The sequence below is a fragment of the Camellia sinensis genome, chromosome 4 (genome assembly GCF_055761805.1).
Source record: "Camellia sinensis isolate YWXY chromosome 4, ASM5576180v1, whole genome shotgun sequence".
Lineage (NCBI taxonomy): Eukaryota > Viridiplantae > Streptophyta > Magnoliopsida > Ericales > Theaceae > Camellia > Camellia sinensis.
In genome coordinates this window covers 217242577-217266574 of record NC_138964.1, presented here as the reverse complement: position 1 = coordinate 217266574, position 23998 = coordinate 217242577, and the positions used below count along the sequence as shown (strand labels likewise).

General features: G+C 39.1%; 3 protein-coding genes across 4 annotated transcripts; 2 read left to right on the top strand and 1 right to left on the bottom strand.

Moving 5' to 3' along the window:
- Positions 1–479: 479 nt before the first annotated feature.
- On the top strand, positions 480–15451 carry LOC114300658 (plant viral-response family protein (DUF716)). 2 transcript variants are annotated; one of them, XM_028245510.2, is made up of 2 exons: positions 480–1795; positions 15053–15451. In XM_028245510.2, the coding sequence occupies exon 1, from the start codon at positions 835–837 to the stop codon at positions 1789–1791; it is 957 nt and encodes a 318-aa protein (XP_028101311.2). In that variant the 5' UTR covers positions 480–834; the 3' UTR covers positions 1792–1795; positions 15053–15451. The 2 variants fall into 2 exon arrangements, with proteins under 2 accessions (XP_028101311.2, XP_082723713.1); XM_082867587.1 differs by lacking the exon at positions 15053–15451 and adding an exon at positions 4104–4410 and having other exon boundaries at positions 697–1795.
- Positions 11053–12913, top strand: LOC114300660 (metalloendoproteinase 2-MMP). Its single transcript, XM_028245512.2, has one exon. It carries the CDS (start codon positions 11887–11889, stop codon positions 12772–12774), a length of 888 nt encoding a protein of 295 aa, XP_028101313.1. The 5' UTR covers positions 11053–11886; the 3' UTR covers positions 12775–12913.
- On the bottom strand, positions 14290–23437 carry LOC114300657 (protein NRT1/ PTR FAMILY 5.9). The gene is made up of 5 exons (XM_082867586.1): positions 23107–23437; positions 16464–16681; positions 15570–16066; positions 15064–15401; positions 14290–14798 (listed from the first exon to the last, which is right to left on the bottom strand). The coding sequence occupies exons 1-5, from the start codon at positions 23150–23152 to the stop codon at positions 14326–14328; spliced, it is 1572 nt and encodes a 523-aa protein (XP_082723712.1). The 5' UTR covers positions 23153–23437; the 3' UTR covers positions 14290–14325.
- Between the last annotated feature and the right edge of the window lie 561 nt (positions 23438–23998).

Genomic DNA, 23998 nt, shown 5'->3' with positions numbered 1-23998 from the left:
TTTTAAAATAAATAAACTAAAAATGAAATTAACATGTTCAATAAAAAGTTATTTTAAGTCTAATTAATTTTTTAAAAAATATTATGTTTTAGCTCTTAATTTGTACAAATATAGGGCTTGTTTGGTTTGTATTTGAGAAATATATTTTGAGATAAAAAGTACCAAAATTTATTTGGTTTGATTTTTTTTCAAAAGAGGTTTTGAAAATTTATTTTGAGATAGAGTTTTAAAAAAAGTGATTGATTTGATGTGTATGAGAGAGAGATTTGTTTAGAAAACTTGTAAACCAAATAAATTTTAGAAAAAAAATTTTAAAAAAATTATTTAATTTAATTATTTTTAAAAACTTATTTATAAAAAAAATTTCTCAAAATTTTTTATGAAACACAAACCATAGAAGGCCATAATCACTTTTCTTCCGTGAATGTGATGCAATTAAGCAAAATAATTACAAGTAAAAGTAGTAATAACTAAATTGCATTGTTGGAATCGATCGAGTCGTCTCTTTTAGAATGGGTAATATTAGGGACATCAAATTTTTTACCAAACAAATAATTAAATATCTTACATGAGTGTGGCGTCCGCAATTTTGTGAGCCCCACACCCATATAAAACATTTAATCATTTATTTAGTAGAAAATTTGACACCTCCAACATTTTCATTTTCCTTATAGAATAGAATAGATTCCAAGTTTCCAATTGCAACTAAAGAGCCAGTTTGACTCTGAACCGTCAATACAGAGAAACCCAGACTCCATTGCTGAGTTGATCAGATTTCACATCTAAACCCTACTCTGTTTTCACATTCTTCCCTATTTTCTTGAGAGAGAAAGAATGGGACTCTTCACCTACACCTTAGCCGGTGGCGGCTTCATCCTCATCGGTGCTTGGGAATCTCTCATCTCATCATCTATCGAAACCCAGGAGAAGGAAACGACGAAGACGAACTCTTCTTCTTTTTCATCATCCATAACCCTATTCGCAGTCTCTCTCCTATCTTTCTTCTTCATCTTAAACTCAATCGTCTCCTTAATCGACGCTTTCAATTCCCAAGATCAAACCGGTTTGGTCCTCCAGCTAGAGGTAATCGCAATCGCTTCCCTTTTCTTTCTCTACTCTGTTCTCGGTCTCATGACCCATTTCACAAATTCGATCCTTTTACCCTCTTCAATCCTCAATTTACTCTGTCTATTCGCTTTCGTCGAAGAATTTCTCTTGTTTTACCTCCAAAGAAAAGACCCAAGTGGAATCGAGAACCGTTACTTCGATCTCGCGCTTGTTCCGATCGGGGTTTGTGTTTTTTCAACAATTCTCGAATTAAAAACCCCAAAATCGAGATTTTTAAGGTTGGGTCGTGGAATTGGGTTGATTTCGCAAGGGACTTGGCTTGTTCAAATGGGTTTTTCGTTTTATTCTAATGCCATGGCTAATGGGTGTTCTTTACATGAGAAAAGCAGAGGAAATTATACGATTAAGTGTAAGGGACACCCCGATTATCACCGGGGTAGAGCGATCGCGACGCTTCAATTTAATTGTCATCTTGCTTTCCTTGTGGCGTTGATTGTTGGGGTGTACTCAATTGTTTGTAAAAAGACTGGCATTGGTGATGATTTCACACGGTATAGGCCGATTGGAGCGGAAATGCAACAATTGGATAGCCAAGCTCAATTTACTTTGGATTCTGATGATGACAATGAGGATGGGATTAAAGAAGAGAGGAATGTGGCAGCAGACCAGAGGGCTATTGTAGTGGTTACTGAACCAGGGATTAATGGTTATGGTTCTCATTAATGAGGTAATTCCAATTTCCAAGAGATTTTTGTTCCATTAATGAAGCACTTCAATATACTTTGATTAATATTTAGTCCACGGTTAGTGCAGAAGAACTTGGTTTGCTTTGTATAAATCAATTTCTATAACCCTTTTCCTGGTTTTTGGTTTATATAGGCATTGACTACATAGTTTCATTGTGTTGTGGATTGTCCTTAAAAGGTTTTTGGCTGTGTTGCATTTTGTTGCTTCTTGTGCTTTTACTGTTATTATTGAGAATCAAGTATTTTCATTCCTGAACATTCCGACCATCTAGACATCTTAATTTTAAGAAGCATAGAAGCTTGCCATTTAAATTATTTGAACTTTGGTTGCATGAGAGGTGGATGAGCTGTGAGAATATATTGTATATATATGGCATTGTGTCTATTAGGAATTAAGCATGTATTAGGCAAGATTGTTGTATTTTTCTTTTTCAGTCATAAATTTAGAGCTATATAAACTGATGAACTCTTTGTAAACAAGCAAGTTCAATATACAAAAACATTCAGAAACTTACATGGTATCAGAGCTAGGGTTTCATTCGAACTCGTTGGTCAAAGCCCTTCCTGTGTCGCGAAGGTCTTCTCTGTGGTCTGAAGTCGCAACATCTCTGGTCAGGTCGCGCAAGCCTGTTCTCTCTCTGGTTCGCACATGGTTCGTGATCTCCTTCTCTCGTCTTGAACTCGCGATCTCTCTGTCTCCTCTCTGAATCAAAGAAAGTCTTCAAAACCCTAATAATCACAGAGGATTCAGAATCAGAAGCCTCTCTTCCTCTCGTCTCAACTTCGTTTGGTCTCTCGGCTTCATCTGGTCATCTGACCCTGGTTGTTTCTCTCTCTGTCTCTGTGTTTGTCACTTTGACTATCTGCACTGTTATTTGATTATAAACCCTTATTTCCTGTTTCCCATTTGTTAGTTATAATTATACTTCGACCCATTTATCTTTGGTTTATTATAATGACGAATACTTAAATTCAAGCCATCAGATGTAAACTCACTAATGCCAATTATGCTTATTGAACTAGTGTTATGAAGAATTTCCTTCTTGGTCAGAAAAAAATAAGGTTATGTTTTTTGTTCTGTTCCTCGTCTATTGTCTATTGGACCCTAAACAAGAAAGATATTTGACTTTTTGTGACACTTGGGATTGTGATAATGCCCAAGTTTTGACCTGGTTTCATAATTCTGTGGATGACCGTATTGGAATGATATTTTTCAAATACAGTACTGCTAAGGAGGTGTGGGACTATTTATTGGGTGTGTATCAGCAGTCCAACTTTGCCTAACGATATGAGTTGGAAACAGCTATTCAAAGTGCTCGTCAACGGGATCAATTTATTCAGGACTTCTTCATTGAGATGACAGGTCTATGGGATCAGTTGGCTCTCATAGAACCATCTAGCCTCAAGGCACTAAACGCTTATGTTGAGTTTCGGGAGCAAGGTCGTTTAGTGCAGTTCTTAATGGCTCTCTTCTCTCAGTATGAGGCTATCCGTGGTGGCATCCTTCATCGGTCTCCTCTCTTCTCTATGGATGCTATTGTTTGTGAGCACCTCTTCGAGGAAACCCTTCTTAAGAAGACCAGTCAAACTATGTCTTCATCTGTCTTCTTGGCTCCTACTCAGCCTCCTCTACTGTTGAACCCTTCACCTCATCAGCTTCAGGCCACTGAAAAGCCCAAGAAGGGGCCACTAGCCTCTGATGAGTGTGCTTTTTGCCATCAGAAGGGTCATTGGAAGTACAACTGTCCCAAGAAGGGCCATTAGTCTACTCAGTCTTCTCAGCCGTCTTAGCCACAGTTTCGAGGTCCTGCTCCGAGTACTTTTCGCCCTCCTGTTGCTTATACTACATCTACTCCAGTTTCTGATCCTGACTTGGCTTCCTTTAGTGCCCAGATTGCTCAGCTTCAGCATTTTTGGTCTACCTCTCAGTCATCTTCATTTGCCTCTGCTCTCACCTCTCTTCATTCAGGTTTTCTTTGGTCTTCTTCAGGTATTCCTTCCTCTGTCTGGCTTTTTGATTCTGGTGCCTCTCATTATATGACTCATCATCTTTCCTTACTCCAAAACTGTATCTCCCCGTCCGTTCCTATTACTATTAATATTGCAAATGGGTCTGGTATGTCTATCCTATCTATTGGGTTTATTTTACTCTCTACCATGTCTGCTGCTGCTGTTACTATTCTTTCTGTTCTTTATGTTTCTCAACTGTCTGTTAGCTTGCTTTCTATCAATCAGCTTGATGCTTCTGGTTTTGATGTTATCTGTTCTTCTTCTGTCTGTTGTGTGTAGGATCGGATGCCCAAGAAGCAGATTGGGACCTGCCGTAGAGTTGGAGATCTCTATGTGGTGGAAAGCCTGCATCTTCCTCTGTCTATCTTCCCCGTTGCACTTTCATCTTTTCAGTTAGATTCTCAGTCAAGTCAATTTTATTTATGGCATTCTCGATTAGGTCATTTGTCTGTTGACCGCTTGCGGTCTTTAGCTTAGTCAGGATTGTTAGGTAAAGTTTTTCCTAGTTAAATTAATGAGTATCGAGGATGTAAACCTACTAAAATGATAGCTTTACCTTTTAATAACAGTACTTATATTTCTGCTTCCCCTTTTTCTCTGGTCCATACTGATGTCTGGGGACCTTCTCTTGTTCTCACTAAAAGGGGTTCTGTGTACTATGTATCCTTTGTTGATGATTGTACTCGCTATACCTGGATTTATCTTATGGCTCATAAATTTGGCTTCTACCAGATATATCGTACTTTTCAGTCAAGTCAGTTTTATTTATAACATTCTCGATTAGGTCATTTGTCTGTTAACCACTTGCGGTCTTTAGCTTAGGATTGTTAGGTAAAATTTCTTCTAGTTAAATTAATGAGTGTCGAGGATGTAAACTTACTAAAATGATGGCATTACCTTTTAATAACAGTACTTCTATTTTTGCTTCCTCTTTTTCTCTTGTCCATACTGAGGTCTGGGGACCTTCTCTTGTTCTCACTAAAGGGGGTTATGTGTACTATGTATCCTTTGTTAATGATTGTACTCGCTATACCTGGGTTTATCTTATGGCTCATAAATTTGACTTCTACTAGATATATCGTATTTTTCAGTCTATGATCACTACACAGTTTGAGGCCACAATTAAAATACTTCGGTCTAACTTGGGTGGGGAATACTTTAAAATTGAATTTTGTGAGTATTTGGCCAAATTGGGCACCATTCACCAAACCTCTTGTACTGATACCCCTATCCAAAATGGTCGTGTTGAGCGTAAACACCGTCATCTCCTTGAGACAACTCGATCTTTCCTTTTCTCTACCACTGTTCCGGCACCATTCTAGGGTGAGGCAGGTCTCAGCGCTGGTTTCCTCCTTAATCGAATGTTGACTCTCTTACTCTCCAGTCAATCTCCTTATAAGGCTCTGTATTCCCAACCTCCCAATTATTCTCTCATGCGTGTCTTTGGGTCTACTTGTTTTATCCTCCTTCCTCGTAAAAATCAGACCAAAGTCAATGCCCGGTCTGTCTTGTTGTCTTTTGGGGCTACAGTCTTACTTAGAAAGGCTACCGTTATTCCGGCTCTGTCTCTCGTCGCCTCTATGTCTCCCATTATGTTACCTTTCTCGAATGTCTGTCTTATTTTCAGCTTTCCCCTCTCACTGCTCCCGTTTCCAAAGAGGATTTAGTTCACATTGACCCATTTTCTTCTGAGGTCCCATCAGATAAGTATATCGCCACTGTTCCTCCTGAGGCCATTCCTACTTCTCCGTCTACGTCACCTATGGCTCCTTCTTCTTCTTCGATTGCTTCTTCCCTTCCGTTGTTGGTCTATTCTCGTCGCAAGGCTCCCCTACCACCAGTTGTCTCTACTCCTATTGCTGCTCCTTCTGCTTCTGACGACTCTGATCCTGCTGCACACCACTATCCTCCTCGTGAGCGTCGTCCTCCAAACAGATTGGGTTGGTCTCATACATGTTTTTTTGTTTCCTATCGTACTTTTTTGTCTGTTATTCACTCTTTTTCAGAACCTCAGTCTTATAAGGAGGCCTGTCAAGATCCTCATTGAGTTCATGCTATAGAGGATGAGTTGTCTGCTTTATAGAAAACTAGTACTTGGGAGTTAGTTCATTTGCCTGCTAGTAAGAATCTGGTTGGTTGCAAATGGGTTTACAAAGTTAAGATTCATTCTGATAGTTCTCTTGAATGCTACAAAGCTCGCCTGGTTGCCAAAGGTTTCTCACAGGAGTATGGTATTGATTATGAGGAGACCTTTGCTCCTATTGCCAAGATGACTACTGTCCGTACTTTGATCCTGTCGCTGTTGTTCGTTCTTGGCCTCTTTATCAGATGGATGTTAAGAATGCTTTTCTTAATGGCCATCTCACTGAGGAGGTTTACATGCGTCCTCCCGCTGGCCTTCACCATTCCTCTAGACAAATTTGTCGCCTTCGGCGTGCTCTGTATGGTCTAAAGCAGTCTCTTTATGCTTGGTATGATCGCTTTCAAACTACTGTTACTGAGCTTGGGTTTCATCCTTGTACCCAGGACTTTGCTTTATTTTTTCTACGCATCTCTGCTGGATTTGTTGCATTATTACTGTATGTGGATGATATGATCATCACTGGTTCTGACTCTTTTGCTATATCTGAGATCAAGCAGCATCTTTTCCGCACCTTTGCAATGAAGGATCTGGGCCCATTGCGGTATTTTCTTAGTATTAAGGTAGCTTCTTCTCCCAAGAGTTACTTTCTCTCTCAGGACAAGTATGCCAATGAGGTTTTTCATCGTGCCGGTCTTATTGACACTAAGATTTTTGATACCCCACTTGAGCTTAATGTAAAGCTCAGCACTACTGATGTTGTTCTTTTGACGATCCTACTCTATTTCGAGAGCTCGTGGACTACTTAGTCTATCTGAAGGTTACTCGTCTTGATCTTGTCTATGTTGTTCATGTGGTTGCTAGTTTGTCTCTGCTCCACGCTCCCCACATTGGCTGACGTGGTCCAGATTCTTCGTTATCTCCGAAGTACTATATTTCAAGGTTTACTGTTATCCTCTACTTCCTCTCTGGACTTGGTGGCCTATGCTGTTTCTGATTGAGCCGGTGATGTTACTAATTGGAAGTACACGTTTGGTTTCTGTATGTTTCTTGGCGATTCCTTGATCTCTTGGAAAAGTAAGAAACAAACTATTGTTGCTCGCTCTACTGCCGAAACTGAGTATCGTGTTATGGCTCGTGCTACTGCTGAAGTTGTCTGGCTTCATTGTCTACTCTCTGACTTGGGTGTCCCTCAGTCTTCTCCGATCTCTCTCTATTATGACAACCGTAGTGCTATTCAGATTGTCCACAATACTGTCTTCCATGAACGTACAAAACACATTGAGATTGATTGTCACTTTGTCTGATTGCCCACAATACTGTCTTTCTAGATATGTAATTCTTAGAAGGACTCTGCTAAGGAGAGTTAGAGTCCTACTAGGATTGTGCCAAACGGAATCTATAAAAGCTCATGACAGGACCTATGCACAAGTATTGCAATTCGACTCTTAATTACACGGAGCTTTTGTGTTTATTGTCTATTCGCTAACTTAGGCATCGAAGAGGTTTCCGGCACACCTCCGTCGGCTAGCTCACGTTTGTATTTTCAGGTAGTAAAGCGATGACGTTTGAAGGAGTACAAACTTGATCAAAAGGATTTTATGAGAAGATTATTATGTGCTCGTACATCAACAATTCTAGAGTAGCCTTTTCTTCTTCATTGTCCCTTGACAATCATTCTAGAGTAGCAAGTCATTGCAAAAAAAGAAGAAATATCATGGACAACAAAAAAGATAGTGTAAAGTGAATATGCACAAAAATTAAGTATTTGTTCCCCCTACTATTATCTATAGTGTTTCTTTGCAATTCCACCTCATTTGGGACGATGAGAAAGTAATAGTTGTGGCATTGATTGTGTCAAATGGTGAGCACGGTGGTCTGCGGATGTTAACCGTACACACATAAACAGCAGGTCGATACCTATAGTGAACTTTTTTTTTTTTGTGGAATGAAAATCTATGGATGCCTTTACTAACATGTTAGGTTGCCCTTTTTTTTTCTTCTTTCTATTCCTTCTTTGGTGTTTGGGAGGGATAAATATCTGGTAGGATGGCTTTAGCCCTTGGTTTGTTGATTCATCATCCACAATACAAGACTGCTAGTCTGAGTTGTCTACCCAAGAAAGAAGACTTCTTGATTTTTGATAAGAGTAGTGCTAGAGAGCTCGAATTGAGTACCCCCGAATCCCCCTAATTACGAAACGACGTCGTTTCGTCGTTTGATTTTTTTTTTTTTTTTTTTTTTCAATCAGAAAATCAGAATCAGACGCAGAAAGAAGGAAGAGAAGAAGAAAGAAGAAGAAAGAAAGAAGAAAAAAGAAGAAGAGAAGGCAGGGGCGGAGGAAGAAGGCAGACGCGGACGCTCGGCCGGAATGCGACGATCGGCGGAGCTCGACGATCGGCGGAGCTCGACGATCGGATGAACTCGACGATCGGCCGCTCGGCCGGAATGCAGGGGCCATTTGTGTGTGTGTCTCCTTCTTCTCTCTTCTCTCCCTCTCTTTCCCTCTCTCCTCTCCGCTCTCCCTCTCTCTCTCTCTCCCTCTGCCTCATCCCCTGCGTTTGAGCTCGAAAAATGGTCGAAAATGGAAGAAGAAGAAAAAAAAAAAAAAAAAAAACCTAATGCCCAAAACGACGTCGTTTTGGGCATTAGGGGGATTCGGGGGGACAATGTTTCGAGCTCCCAAACATTATCCTTTTGATAAATAATGTATTAATTGAAAAGGCATGAACCGGGTAGGGGGTTGAGACTTGTGATTCATCTAGTACATGGGTAGCCTGCAGAATCAAAACCCTATGCCATGTTATTCATATTACCTACAAAACCCATAAAAAGCCTCAATAGAAGTGTTCACTTCTCCAAGACCCAAGCAAATAAAAGGGCTAAAACAAATACTTGTCAATGCATGCTGCTATTCCTCTACATTAGCAAGAGACGTCCTATTTCTTCCATCTGTATACACCAAAACAGACGAGGGGCCAAAACCCACACTTTTCTCTTCCTACCCAGAAAGAACACCTAGTGCTAATTTCGGGAGAACCCCCTTTGTTACATGGACTCGGGTGCGGGTGTTTATCAAAGAGTTGGACACATCAAATCTCTAAATAAAGGATACGTGGACTCGGCTAAAATGTACCTAAAAATTAGATACGGGCACATGGATACGGCAAAAAGTATTGAAAAAAATTAGCAGAGGTCTAATCCTACTATGTTTTTTTTTTCTTTTTTTCTACTGTTTTTTTAGGTGCTAAATCTGAAATTTTTATTTTTATTTTTATTTTTATATTGCTGCAGAATTTTGGTTTGGACATGCTGAAATTAGTTGGATTAGAGTTCAATAACATGCAGAGTGAAAAGTTAACCCAATTAATATTGTAACTATAAAGTATTGTGTCCCAAACAGTGATAAAGTTTGGGCAGGCCTGTTATCATTCTTTTAGAAGTGTGGGCTGGCCCATTATGATTATTCTTTTTAGTTGTTGATCAAAACAAAAGTTAAATCAAAAGTAAAAGGAAAAAGAAAAAGAAAAAGAAGATAAGGGAAGAATCTGCCACGTAAGAAGAGATACAATTTTGACTGGAGAAGTCCTCTCTCTCCTTCGGCAAGGACTCCTCTCTCTCTCTCTCCCTCTTGGGTGATTGAAAGACTATGACCAATGTGATTTGACATCTATTGCGCCTGAATCGTCCCCCATCTCTGTTTTTCTTCATCGATCTACCCAATCACTGGTTCGTCTTCCTTGATCTGCCGTATCCTTTTGCAAAGTGCTGTGTCCGAGATGGATTTCGCACCCGTGTCGGTGTCGTGTTGTGTCGACATCAGTATTGGCCAGAAAACGATGAGTCCGTGTAACGTAGGAGAACCCACATCAAATTCAATGGTCTAGTCAATGTATCCCAAGCTTCCTAGCTACATACAAATAATGAAAATCTACCGATTCCACCACATATTTGCACACGTAAGGCCAGTTGGGGAGACTTCCCTCTCTACTCCAAACTATCTAGTGTCAAGATTTTCTCAGTGCTGCTGATCAAACGAAGAACGCCACCTATGAATGTGCTTTTGATGCTCCAAATGGAAGGGAAAGATTACTATGGAGCACCTACCACGTCTTTCTAACATGTATTTTCTTTGAATTGCCCTGTTTTCCCACAATTCCCTCTGAAGTCATCCCTCTCTATCTTTGGAAAGACTGCTCCATACATAGAGCACTTCTAGCAACTCCACTACACCATTCACCTCCTAATCCTGCACTTCCTCCTCAATGTATCATCATCCTAATGCACATGATCAGATGATCTCTAGAAAATCATAGGTGCTAGTCAAGAAAGGCACTACCCTGAAGTGACCATATACAATACTTGGGAAAAGAAAATCGTAGGTGCTAGCCTTCTGATATAGATAGATTAAGCAATTTCAGGTACGAGAGTTTGGTCCAAATTTTTGCACCATCATTCCTAGGTCATTTTATAAAGTTAGTTTAACTTTCATATAAGTTAGCTCAACCTTTATAGGGCTCCATTGTTAAGAATGTTAGTCTTCGTGATTTTTATTTTTGTAAAAACTTTATTTTTTATTAGTCTTACTAAACATCCACGGTTGCTGCGCTTCCATTGTGATCTAAGGGCATGTTTGATTGGAAGGATTAAAGCATGGGATTGGGATTATTAATCCGTGGGCCCAATCATCCTATGTTTGTTTTGACATTTTGGTTTAGGATTATTAATCCAATAGATAATTAATCCAACAAATTTGTAGGATTATTAGTAATGGGGTAGGGGTGGGATAGTTAATACCACACTAATTTGATAGGATTATTAATACCTCACTATTAGTGTTGTGAATCAAACATGACCTAAGAGTGTAACAATATAATATAACATAGAAAGATGCAGTATTTTAACTATAAATCCATTAGTATTGGAGCAACAGGGCAGAACTGTAAAATATCAAAAATATTCTTATTTGAAAAATAGTTAAGATTTGAGATCGAGATATTAGTGTTCAATATTTATCAAGATACACACTACCAACAACTGGCTTGCATGAATTTCGACTATACCAAACAAAATAAAAATGCCAAAAAGCAAGTGGGGAAAAGAAATACGTGATAGAAAACATTGATTGAAAACACATCCCGTGGATGGGATTTACATATTCCCCTTAACAATTGCTTCTGCTTGCAAATTGAATTGGGAGATACCAAGTGAGCTAATAAATCGTGATATGAACTGTATTAGTTGAAATGGTTTTGTCCATACACGCACATGTTATGATTAATCTAAAATTATAAATTCTATTCAAAAAGTGTACAACTGATCTTCCCTACCCAAACTTATGAATATTACTACTTTGGACCAATGAGAAGGTGAACTTTATTTTCACACCTTTGTGATGGATTAGAACACACGGTTTTGGACAAGTCTAAAACACAAATTGACAACGCTGATCGATCAACACAACCCCTCAAACTCCCCCACCCGGCTGGATTCATTCCAAGTGCATGTTTTTGTATTATCTGAACTTCCAAAGTTTATGTACAAACAATAATATTACGTATTTAATAAAAAAAATTTAGGAAAGTACTCATAATTCCTATTTTTCTGACAATGTAAGCACATAATTCTTTATTGTTAGATTAAAACACAAGTAAGATAGGTTATTGGGCCAACAAAATTATTACTCCACATTGTGAGACGAGGTGAGGACCACGTGTTACCCACCCTCGTCTCTCCTGAGTGAAATTATTATTTGTGTTTTATTGTTATGCAAATATATATATATATATATATATATTTGTTTTTTTTTTGGGTAAGTATATATATTTGTTTTTGAATGCATAACATTAGAATGACCAAATTCTATATGCAACTCCTAACATGATCAGCTATCTATAAATAATCTATAACTTACTCTAACAGAAACAGAAACAGAACCCCCCCCCCCCCCCCCCCCCCCCAACAAAGAAAAAGCCTCACGCAATGGCTTTTAAATTCTGTCTTCCTTTAGGAGCTATCCTTGTGCTCGTAACTCTCATGAAACCTCCAACTGTTCAATCAAAAGATTCAAGCCCTAACCAGCAAGGGTTCAATTTCCTCCATCACTTGGAGGGATACCACAAGGAGCAGACGGTGAGAGGCCTAAATCAGCTCAAACTCTACCTCCAAAAGTTTGGGTACTTAAATTATGTAGATGAAGATGATGAATTCGATGACCTTTTAGAGTCGGCAGTCAAGATGTACCAAGAAAATTATCATTTGAAGGTCACTGGAAGTCTAGACTTTGAGACCGTCAAAGAAATGATGCTCCCAAGATGTGGAGTACCTGATATTATCAATGGTACAAATCAGTTAATGTCACATACAAAAATGAAACATGGCCACATGGTTTCCCAAAAATGGCCACTTTCAAAGACCCATCTCACTTATGGCTTCAACTCTAGTGCCCTAGTTGTTGGAGAACAAGTATTGAGGTCTGTCTCCTCGCGGGCTTTCAAGAGATGGCAAGATGCGAGTCACTTCACATTTGAAGAGGCTCCCCAAGGTTCAAATCCTGACATCATGATCGGGTTCCATTGTGGCCATCATGGTGATGGAACCCCATTTGACGGTCCAACTGGCATTCTTGCTCATGCGGTTGGACCGACAGTCGGGTGGTTCCATTATGATGCGGATGAGAATTGGAGCACTAATCCAAGCATGGATGAGGTTGACTTGGAATCAGTTGCAATGCACGAAATAGGGCATCTTCTAGGGCTTGGCCATAGTGGCGATAAGGATGCCATTATGTATGCCAAATTCTCATACGGAATCATTAAAAGGGATTTAGACCATGATGATATGGAAGGGATACAAGTTCTATACTCTTAGCTAATTTCAGAGCTTTTGATTAGCAGATATGCGGAATGTCTTGTGTTGCAATTATATTCGAAAAGTCATCAACTTGTCATGTAATAAAGATAAAATAACAAATGGTGATAGAACCACGCTCATTTAGAGCTAAATTCAAGATTGGCTAATGTTTACCTTTTCTGGCAGATTAAAAAAAAAAAAAAAAGTTGTTTTACGAAGCAAACTATCATTTGAAGGTCACTAGAATTAGACTATGTTATTGTCAAAGAAATAATGAATCCACATTTCTGGGTGGGGGATCCATCGACAGTTATTTTCAAAATCGCACTCATTTATTTTTTTAAAAGAAATGTGATATGATCAAATTTAATTTTGATATTCGATCAATTTAATTTTTTATATGAATAATCTACTTAATAGTCTCTAAGTTAAATGATGCAGATCAACAAAATTAGATCCAGAGTGAGCCTCCAGCCATGAAATTACAAGTTGGATTCTTAACAAATATTTGTTTGCCCCATGCCTTTGTGTTATTAATTACTTTTAAGCTGTAGACTCCATTAGTCCAATCTGATAAGTTTACTTTTTCTTTTTGGAAAATATTATTTATTTTAGATCATTAATTGAAAAAGTTATTGATGCAGTTAAAAGGAATTTTGACACAATTTTTGCTTCATATGGCCTTTTTATGTTGGCAAATTCTTCGGTGATCTTTAATTTGAAAAACAAAGGAATAGAAATGAAATGAATGAAGTTAATTCCTTTCAAAGCATAATATTATTTCCTATTCCTCAAAAAATTATATATAAAAAATAAAAAATAAAAACCTTTCTTTTGTTTGGTTAAGTTTTGAAAATAAGAAGAAAATTAAAAGGTATTAAAAAAATCTATTTTTTATTTGGCTACTCATAAGAAACGAAAAATGTATTAGTAATTTCATTTTTATTTTATATCAAAAAGCCTTTTTTAAAAGTGAAAAAATTATATACGTTTATCTTGAAAATTTCTAATTCTTGCAATACCAAAAAAAAAAAATAGTAATTAATAACTATATATTAGAAACGTTACCAAAAAATAAAATTAAACCTATCTGTTTGGAGATAAATGTGAATGAAATATATACTTTAAAAAGGTGGGGTGGTGCTGTGACAGGGACCTCTGCTTTGTAATAATTTTGCTCACTTCAATTACAGTGAATAATACTATTAAAAAGCTATACAAAGCTATAAACATTACCTTAAAAGCTGTATCTCACAGATTACTTTAAGCAAATCATAATCTACTTTTGTAAAATCTGCATAAGATTACAAATATTAGCAATACTATTAAAAAACTATACAAAGCTATATACATTACCTTAATGCTGTGTTTGGTTAGGGGATTTGGGGAGGGATTTGGAAAGGGAAAGGGAAAAGGTGTGTGAAACTAGGTGAAATGTAGGTATATTTTATTCACATTTCACCTAACTTTTCCCTTTCCTTTTCCAAATCCCTCCCCAAATCCTCCAACCAAACACAGCGTAACAGTGGTCGGAAAATGAAGCATGTGTTACATATTACATTGAGCAAATCATATTCTACTTTTGTAAAATCTACCCAAGATTACAAATGTTAGCATGCTTAAAGAACTTCCCAAGGCAAGAAGCCAATAGTACTTATCTAGCCTAGATTCTCTCATGTCATCAGAGGACCAACTTTGTCTTCCTCCTCCTCTTGAGTTTGTGAAATAGTCGAGAATGGTAATTAACAGTGCACTCAAGAAATTTCCTACCCCAAAAACACTTGTATACAGTGCTATCCCCGTTGTTCTCATTCGTATAGGAACTTCACTGTAAAAGAACTCTTGCATCCCAATAACGGTGAAAATGTCCGAAATACCCAACAGAATGTACTGTGGCAGCAACCAAAATATGCTAAGTGGCACTGTTTCTGATTGTGTGTTTTTACTTATTTTGAGCCTCTTCGTTTCTACAAGCGCTGCAATCACCATCGCTATGACTGAGAGAAGCATTCCGATCCCCATCCTCTGCATCACGCTGATACCTGTTGGGATATTTTAATAAAAATAACAAATATAATTTTTAATTCTTCAATTATTAGATATGAGTTTCGAGAATGAATTCTATGTTTATGTCCAAATCAATATTTCTATTACAATATTGTCCATATGAAATAAATCTATTTTTATTATTGCCCGCTATTGTTCTCAACTATAGTTTAATTTCTGTTTATATCATTATTTTTTGTATTTTTATTTATAATTTGTGCGCTTAACATTGTGATTGTTATTTTGCTAGACTAACAATACCTTTCTCGTTGTGCGTGACAACGCGAGCGAGGGGGATGAAGTACATGTTATATAAAGGCGTTAACAGGATTATGGACACTGTGATCACACTCTGTAGCATAGCCGGTGGGATTTTGAAGTTGCTCCCAATGTTTCTCTGCATTGTCACACCTTGTTTTGTAAAGAATGTCATGGGCTTTTGGAAAATCACTGCAAACATTAGAAGTGTAGTCCATGTAGGTAAGAGGTGCAATATGACTTTCGCGATTTCAGGCAGGTGAATGCCAGTGTTAGAGCTCTTGTCTACGCCCTCGCTGCCATCAAGATCTTGGTGACACAGCGGTTTTTCTTCTTCAAGCCTATAGACAGATTAAAAGTTCCATCATTAATACTAATTCAATTTAGAATCTGTTGAATTTTGTTTTTGTTTTATTTTCTTTGATAAATTACTTTTATTACACAAAAACAACAATACAAACTAATTGGGCATATCCCAGATCAAACAAATCGGATTGAAGGAAGCTTACTCTAGCTCAACCACATCGGATTTGTTTGACATGGTTAATTGAACATTCATCATTTTGACGGCTGTCCCTTTGATGGCATGAACTATGTTCTTCAAGGACTTCACATCACCACCCTTGTTAGCCTGCTTGTACGTGAACAATTTGCTACCACAAGAGAAAAATGAAATTGATGTAACCATAATGATTGCTGGGATGGCAAATCCTAATCCCCATCCTAAGTTATCTTGGATATACGACATGACTGTGGCACCTAAGAGGCTGCCACTGCAAATCCCAAAGTACGACCACCCAAAGAACAAACCCTTGTCAGAATTCTTTTCATTTATGCTGGAAGGCAATGTTTCATCCTCGTTTTCAAGTTGATCTGCTCCGAGCACTTGCAATGACGGGTTGTACCCTCCTTGGCCTATTGAAATCATGTAGAGAGACCAGAGAAGTGATGAGGTGGAACTGGTTTTGTTGATTGGAAATGTTGTTGATGTCAGTGCTAGAAGACCCTATAAAGGAAGTAGAGAAATTTCTCAATTGTGCAATGCAGAGTTGTACATCTTCATATCCTAGACCTATGTATGTGTAACCAATTGGAATCACCTAGTACCCTGTTTCCATGTATATATGATTGGACAATGTTGGTACAACAATGTTATATATACAGGAAAAATGAAAAAAAAAAAAAAAAAGGTAAAAAAACCGTCAAAAAGCTATCCAAAATTTGACATATACACTTTCTTAAATTTTATTTATATTTATTATTAATTTTATTTTTTTTATTTTTTATTTTTTATTTTTGTGTATATATCATTCCTGACATTATGCATCAATATCGAGTAGATTTAACAAATACAAAAGTAAATAAAAAAATAAAAAAATATGAGAAGAGGAGTAATTAGTCACCAGAGCATAGAGGAAAGAAGAGAATAAAATGGTAGAATACTGATCCCAGTAAGAGTCTGCAAGGGGTGCCATAAGGAGAGACAACAGGGATGTGAATCCACACCAACTGTTCACCGTCTTGGCAGCCGATGAGTTGCTCATCTTCATAACATCTGTTAAGTAAGTTACCAAATTTGATGCCACCCCTTTGAATGCAAACCTCTCCATACCAGCTATCACTGTTCACAACAAGCAGACTAAGAAAAATAGAACAAGAAATAGTTGTTTTTGAAATGAACAGAACAAAAAATAAATGTAACAAACAAACAAACAACCGTACAAAGATTCATATAATTTAACTTTATATCAACGTTCACGAGCAAAGAATTTCACTACGAAAATAGAGAATATAATAAGGTGTTTCTTTTTACAAGAAATTTCAATATAATGAGGTGGCTCTTTTTTTACAAGGCACGAGATTTTTTGTCCCAAATCTTTGTCTTTCTATCACAAAATACTCTAAATCATTGAATCACGTCTTAAGATGTCTATATTTCAAGATTCTCTTATGATTTAATAATTGTAAATGTTTTGGGACAGAAGAACCTAAAAATTTGAATATAAAAGATTCTAAGTTTTATATAAAGTGTTAGTCATAATTTAATATAGTGGAAGAAGAAAGACTCGTGGGAATTTTGGTGCCTTCTCGTGGTGATAGGTCTCGACTAAATATTTATTTATTTTTGATAATTACACAGACAAGAAGTTATGGAGATCATCAAACCCATATACGCAATCCAAATCTTTGTATCTCTGTCACAAAATACTCTTGTAAAATAAATTGATAGAGAGAGAGAGCAAATGAATAAATGTGTATATATATTTGTTGTGTGTGTTTATACAAAGGGAGCTTAGCTCTCTATTTATAGACTGATATTGGGCATGCCATGCGAGATGCGAGGCACCGAAAGGCAAGGCTAATGCTTTAGCCGAAAGGAACAAACACAATGATAACAAAGGCGCCGAAAGCTAAAGCTATAACAATGCTATATTATATACAAAGTAAAGCTATAACAATGCTATATTATATACAAAGTATAATAATATACTAACATCCCCCCGCAAACTCAAGGAGGGAAAGCATCAACCAAGTTGAGTTTGGAAACAAGATCAGTGAAGCGGCCAGGAGGATGAGCTTTAGTGAAGATATCAGCGGGTTGATCGACAGAAGCAATAGGGAGAAGATGGACAGTACCACAGGTAACATGCTGGCGAATGAAATGACAATCAATCTCAATATGTTTGGTGCGATCATGAAAAACATCATTGTGAGCAATTTGAAGAGCACTGTGATTGTCACAAAAAAGGTCAGTAGCACCAGAGGAGGGAACACCCAGATCAGTAAGAAGCCAACGAAGCCAGAGAAGTTCCTGAGTAGTATCAGCAAGAGCACGGTATTCGGCCTCAGTACTGGAACGAGCAGTAAGAGATTGTTTCTTGCTGCGCCAAGAAATAAGAGAATCACCCAAAAAAAAGCAGAACCCAGTAGTAGACCGGCGGTCAGTAGGATCTCCAGCCCAATCAGCATCGGAAAAAGCACGAAGCTGGAGAGAGGAGCGGGCGGAATAATGAAGACCATGAAACATGGTGCCTTTGAGATACCGAAGGATACGAAGTAAGGCAGCATAATGAGGGGTACGAGGAGCCGACATAAACTGGCTGACAATATGAACTGCATAGGCAATATCAGGACGAGTAACAGTGAGATAGACAAGACTGCCAACCAGCTGTCGATATAGGGTAGCATCAGAGAGAAGAGTGCCATCAAGAGGGGTAAGACGACTCTGAGGCTCGAGAGGAGTGGAGGCAGTCTTGCAATCCGTAAGACCAGCACGGGTGAGAAGATCAGAGGTATACTTAGCTTGAGAGATAAAAGAACCCGTAGAATCATGGAAGATTTCAAGACCCAAGAAATAGCTGAGAGGACCAAGGTCTTTCATCTCGAAATGGTGGCTAAGAAACTGTTTAAGGCGAAGAATACCATCAACATCATCACCGGTGATAATCATGTCATCCACATAAAGTAAAAGCAGGGTGGTCCCTTGAGCTGTTTTCCGGATAAAAAGAGCAGTATCATAAGAGCTGGAGGTGAAGCCACAGTCATGAATAGTAGAGCTGAACTTGGCAAACCAAGTGCGGGGAGCTTGTTTGAGACCGTATAAGGCACGCCGAAGTTTGCAGACTTTAGGAGGTGGATAATCAGACCCAGGGGGAGGTTGCATGTAGACTTCCTCAAGAAGAATACCATTAAGAAAAGCATTGGTGACGTCCATTTGATAAAGATCCCAGTGGCGGGAGGTAGCAACAGCAATCAAGCTGCGAACAGAGGTGAGACGAGCAACAGGAGCAAAGGTCTCTTCATAGTCAATACCATATTCTTGGTTAAAGCCTTTGGCAACAAGGCGGGCTTTGTAGCGCTCAATAGATCCATCAGAACAAGTCTTGATTTTGTATACCCATTTGCAGCCAATGGCAGACTTGCCAGGAGGAAGATCAACAATATCCCAAGTATGAGTTTTGGCTAAGGCCTGCAATTCAGTAGTCATAGCTTGCTGCCAAAGAGGATTAGAGCGAGCCTCACGATAGGAGGTCGGTTCATAAGTAGAAAAAGCAGTAGAACCAACAATAAAGTCACGAAGACGAGTAGAAGGTTGTGTTACCCGGCGTGGGCGAGCAGACGGAGGAGGAGCCAGTGGAAGAGACTCAGCAGGAGGGGAGGAGGCCGAGGAAGGAAGAACAGGACCATCAGAGGAAGCAGGAGCATGGGACAGTCCAGCAGGCAAGGCGACCTCTAGAGAAGTTGGCGTGGGTGGAGGAGGAAGATCATCAGAAAATAGATCGGTGAAAGGATCAGTAAAAAACAGAGAGGGGGAGGGAACAGACAAACGGAAGAGAGAGAGAGAGGAAAACATTTTGTGTTCCCAAAAGACCACATGACGAGAGATACGAAGTCGTTGGGAGAGAGGATCCCAACAACGATACCCTTTATGTTCAATACCATAGCCCAAGAAGCAACAAAGGCGGGAACGAGGTTCAAGTTTGGTACGTTCATGAGGTTGGAGAAGAACAAAACAGGCAGAGCCAAAGACCCGAAGGGTGGTGTAAGGAGGACGGGTGCCGTGTAGTCGCTCATAAGGAGTGTGATTATGAATGACAGGTGTAGGGATACAATTGATAGTGTAAGCAGCAGTGAGAGCTGCCTCTCCCCAAAAATGTTCTGGACAAGAGGAAGATAGAAGAAGAGCACGAGTAGTGTCGAGAAGATGCCGATGTTTCCGTTCAGCACGGCCATTTTGTTGAGACGTACCGGGACAGGAACGATGAGGTTGAGTACCATGACTCTGAAGGAAGGAAAGAAAGTCAAAATCTTTATATTCCATGGCATTGTCGGAGCGAAAAATCTTAATAGTTTTAGAAAATTGTGTGTTAACCATTGCAGCAAAATTGTAATAAAGTTGTTTGAGCTCAGAGCGAGTTTTCATAAGGAACAACCATGTAAAACGGGAAAAATCATCAATAAAAACAACAAAGTAGCGGGCTCCGCCCATAGTGGGAGTAGGAGAGAGTCCCCAAATATCAGAATGGATGAGATCAAATGGTGCAAGAGAAACAGAGTCACTTTTATTAAACGACAAAGCAGGTTGTTTAGCAAGTTGACAGGACACACAATCTAAAGCATCAGAACTGACAGGACCTAATTGACCACTAGAAATTAAAGTTTTTAAACGACCAGCAGAAAGATGGCCTAAACGATAGTGCCAAAGCTGAAAAGGAGATAAACGAGGAGCAGTGGTAGTAGTGGTAGGAGCTGTGATCTGAGAGGAATCCGGAACATGAAGATGGATAAGTTCGTAGAGGCGTCCATGCTTACGGCCTATCCCAAGGGTTTGCCCCGTCCGAGGGTCCTGCACCAAACAACCAGTAGGAGAAAAGGTAACAGTTAGACCATGCTCACATAATTGACTAATGGAGATAAGATTTAAAGTGAGAGCAGGCATAAGATAGACATGAGATAAAGATAAGTGAGAGGTGGAAACAGAACCAACATGACTCACAGACAGAAGAGACCCATCAGCAGTATGGATAGAAGGAACATGAGGAGTAACAGAGATAGGAGTAAAAATAGTAGAGTCAAAGGTCATGTGATTACAACAAGCGGAGTCAAAGTACCAGGAAGTGTTACCTGCAGTGACAGACAAGGCAGGAGAGGAAGGAGTACCAGATTTTTGCAAAAAATGTTGAAACATGGCTTCGACATCTGTGTGAGAGAAGACTGGAGTGGAAGGATCTATAGGGACAGGAGAAGGTACATCCTCTGAGGCAGCAGCAGCAGTGCGTTGGAACCGACCATGGGAGGTGCTGCGGGAAAAATGCCCGGGGGAAGGACCATTGCGAGAAGCACGGGCGGGATTGCGGAAGCAATCTTGCTGGAGATGACCAGGACCAGTCTTGTTGCAAAACCGACAGAGGCGAACAGGACAATTAACCAGAAGATGAGTCGACGGAAGACTGCGATTTTGACAGTAGTTGCAGAAGGTTGACTTCTGTGGTGAAGGAGGGGAATGAGAACTCTTAGTCTGGGGAGTAGCAAGAACAGAGTCCACAGGGTGCGGATGGAGAGTACCAAACCGAGTTTCCTCTGACAAGAGTTCAGAAATTGCTTGCTCAAGAGTGGGTAAAGGAGTGCGATGGAGGAGAGAAGCTCGTACGGGCTCAAAACGGGAAGTAAGAGCCATGAGAAACTGAACCAAGCGATCTTGGTCACGGTAAGTGGTAAACAAGACAGCATCCTGAGTACAAGCCCATGGAGGTTCAGAAAGAGCGAGTTGATCCCAAACATAATACATTTGAGACAAGAAATCATTAATGGTCTGAGTTGGTTCTTGGCGCATACGGTGAAGGTGACTCAGAAGCTGATATTGGTGAGCAAGGCCAGTAGTCTGATAGCGTTCTTGTAAAAAATCCCAGATGTCCTTGGCGGGAGAGGAAGCAGAGTCAAGTTGGAACCGACCAAACTGAAGGCTGATAGATGTGATAGAGGTATTGTGAAACCAGGTAATGATCTGATAGTTTTTACTATCCCAATCCTCCAGACGATCGATATATTTGGCAGCGGAGTCTGTGGTGGCAGCGGATTCGGTGGTTGTGGTGGCAGCGGATTCGGTGGTTGTATGGATGGGTTTGCACACATCCCCAGTGATGATGCGCCAAAGTTTCTTTCCTTTGAGAAACCCAGACATAGCTTGTGCCCATAAGACATAGTTAGTCCCGTCAAGAACAACGGAAATAGGGTGGTTAGAGGAGTCGAGACGATCCATGAGGGCAAAAGCGTACTTTTGAGGTAGAATTTGAAAAATCCGAGGGTACCAGTGAATTCAGAAGGTCGAAATCAGTGGGAAAAGAGTGACTGGACCAAAAAATAGGAGCAGAAATTCGGTCGGCGCACGTTAGCAGAGAGTGCGCGGCGCACAATAGCAGGAGACAGCAGGCGGCGCACGAAAGCAGAGAGGTGCGCGGCGCACGTTAGCAGAAAGATGCGCGGCGCACAATAGCAGAGGACAGCAGGCGGCGCACGAAAGCAGTAGGGCTGACGTCGGCTGACGCAGAAACACGCGGCTCACGTTAGCAGAGAAGGCCGCGGCGCACAGTAGCACGGGACAGTGCAGAGGCGCGTAGAGCGCGTCGGAGAACGAAGGTGAGCGTGGCCTGAACTTCTGGCAGCGCGTGGAGGCGCGTGGAAGGTCGGACGGTGATGATTTTGGTGGCGATGGATTCGTCGTGAGGAGACGAAGAGATTGATGTGGTTGAATAGAGAAGACAGAGAAGTTCGAGAGATGCAACAATCTGTCTAAATGTGAGGCTCTGATACCATGTAAAATAAATTGATAGAGAGAGAGAGCAAATGAATAAATGTGTATATATATTTGTTGTGTGTGTTTATACAAAGGGAGCTTAGCTCTCTATTTATAGACTGATATTGGGCATGCCATGCGAGATGCGAGGCACCGAAAGGCAAGGCTAATGCTTTAGCCGAAAGGAACAAACACAATGATAACAAAGGCGCCGAAAGCTAAAGCTATAACAATGCTATATTATATACAAAGTAAAGCTATAACAATGCTATATTATATACAAAGTATAATAATATACTAACAACTCTAAATCATAGAATCACTTCTTAAGATGTCTATATCTCAAGATTCTCACATGATTTAATAATTGTAAATGTTTTGGGACAGAAGAGCCTAAAAATTTGAGTATAAAAGATTCTAGGTTTTATATAAAGTGTTAGTCATAATTTAATATAGTGGCCGAGAGGAAAGACTAGAGGAAATTTTGGTTTCTTCTCGTGGTGATAGGCCTCAACTAAATATTTATTTATTTTTGATAATTACACAGACAAGAAGTTATGGAGGTCATCAAACCCATATACGCAATCCAAATAATATCAAACCAGGTCAAAATAGACCCTAAACCAAATACCGGGTTGAACATATAGGTAGGCAACGGGTTATAAGCACAATTCGATTGAATTGAAGACACACCCACAACTCAACCCATACTAGTACAGCAAAAAAAAAATGAAGGTGAAGAGTGTCATTACCTATGATGAGTATACATGGCTTGTTGAGTCCTTGTGTTCTAGCCATGAGAGAGAATGAAAATCAATGCACTGAGACAGAGCAACTCTGAAATAACAACAACAACAACAAAAGTAGAAGAAGATGGTGATCAAAATAAAAGGCCAAAAGAGATCCTGTTTCTTTCAAACTTGGAATCTCAGTCACTATTAATAGACAAACAAACACTGCACTACTTCAATCTTTCTCTCGTGTTTATTGGTTCCACCACACCACTACACTTTTTTGGAGGGTTTTTCTAATATTACTTCAAAGTTTGTTTCTTTATGGTTCAATGGGATCATCACTAAAGTTGTTTTTATTGAAGAGGAAAAGGGCCTTTACTCCATTTTTGATTAGTTGGTTGTGTCGTCACGGCTATTAACAAAAAAGTAGTGTCTACATGCAAAAACATTCATATTTTGGATTACTTTAAGAAAAAATGATAGGGATAGTGAAAAAGTAGTTAGAAAAATTATCTAAAAATAAAATATACAGTGTATTTTGTTTAAATTTAGTATTATGGACTTGTGAGTCACAGAAAGAATGATTTTTTTTTTTCTTTTTCTTTTTCATAAAATAAAATGTTAGTAAGTTAGATTACAATGAATGAAAAGACTATAATTGCTCCATCAACTCAAATTTTGAACCTCTTACTTTCTGATTGTCTCAAGGGACAATTACATAAACTATTGAGCCAATTATCCTATCCAAAAATGAATTTGATTCACATGCTTAATTTTGTGGTGATTTTGCAGACTATTTTTTCCGACTCCTTAGCATTGTTCATGACTGTTCACACCCTTAAAAAATTAGCACACCATAAAAAAAATGTTATCCACTTTGTGATAAAAGAATGAGATCTGTGGTACGCAC

Excerpts from the sequence above, each read along its gene's own strand:
- LOC114300658 (XM_028245510.2), top strand. The coding sequence starts at position 835 with ATGGGACTCTTCACCTACACCTTAGCCGGTGGCGGCTTCATCCTCATC.
- LOC114300660 (XM_028245512.2), top strand. The coding sequence starts at position 11,887 with ATGGCTTTTAAATTCTGTCTTCCTTTAGGAGCTATCCTTGTGCTCGTA.
- LOC114300657 (XM_082867586.1), bottom strand. The coding sequence starts at position 23,152 with ATGGCTAGAACACAAGGACTCAACAAGCCATGTATACTCATCATAG. Across the intron at positions 16,067-16,463 it reads CTTCTTTCCTCTATGCTCTG|GGTCTTCTAGCACTGACATC; the intron begins GTGACTAATTAC and ends CTTCCTTTATAG. Across the intron at positions 14,799-15,063 it reads TGTCACGCACAACGAGAAAG|GTATCAGCGTGATGCAGAGG; the intron begins GTATTGTTAGTC and ends ATATCCCAACAG.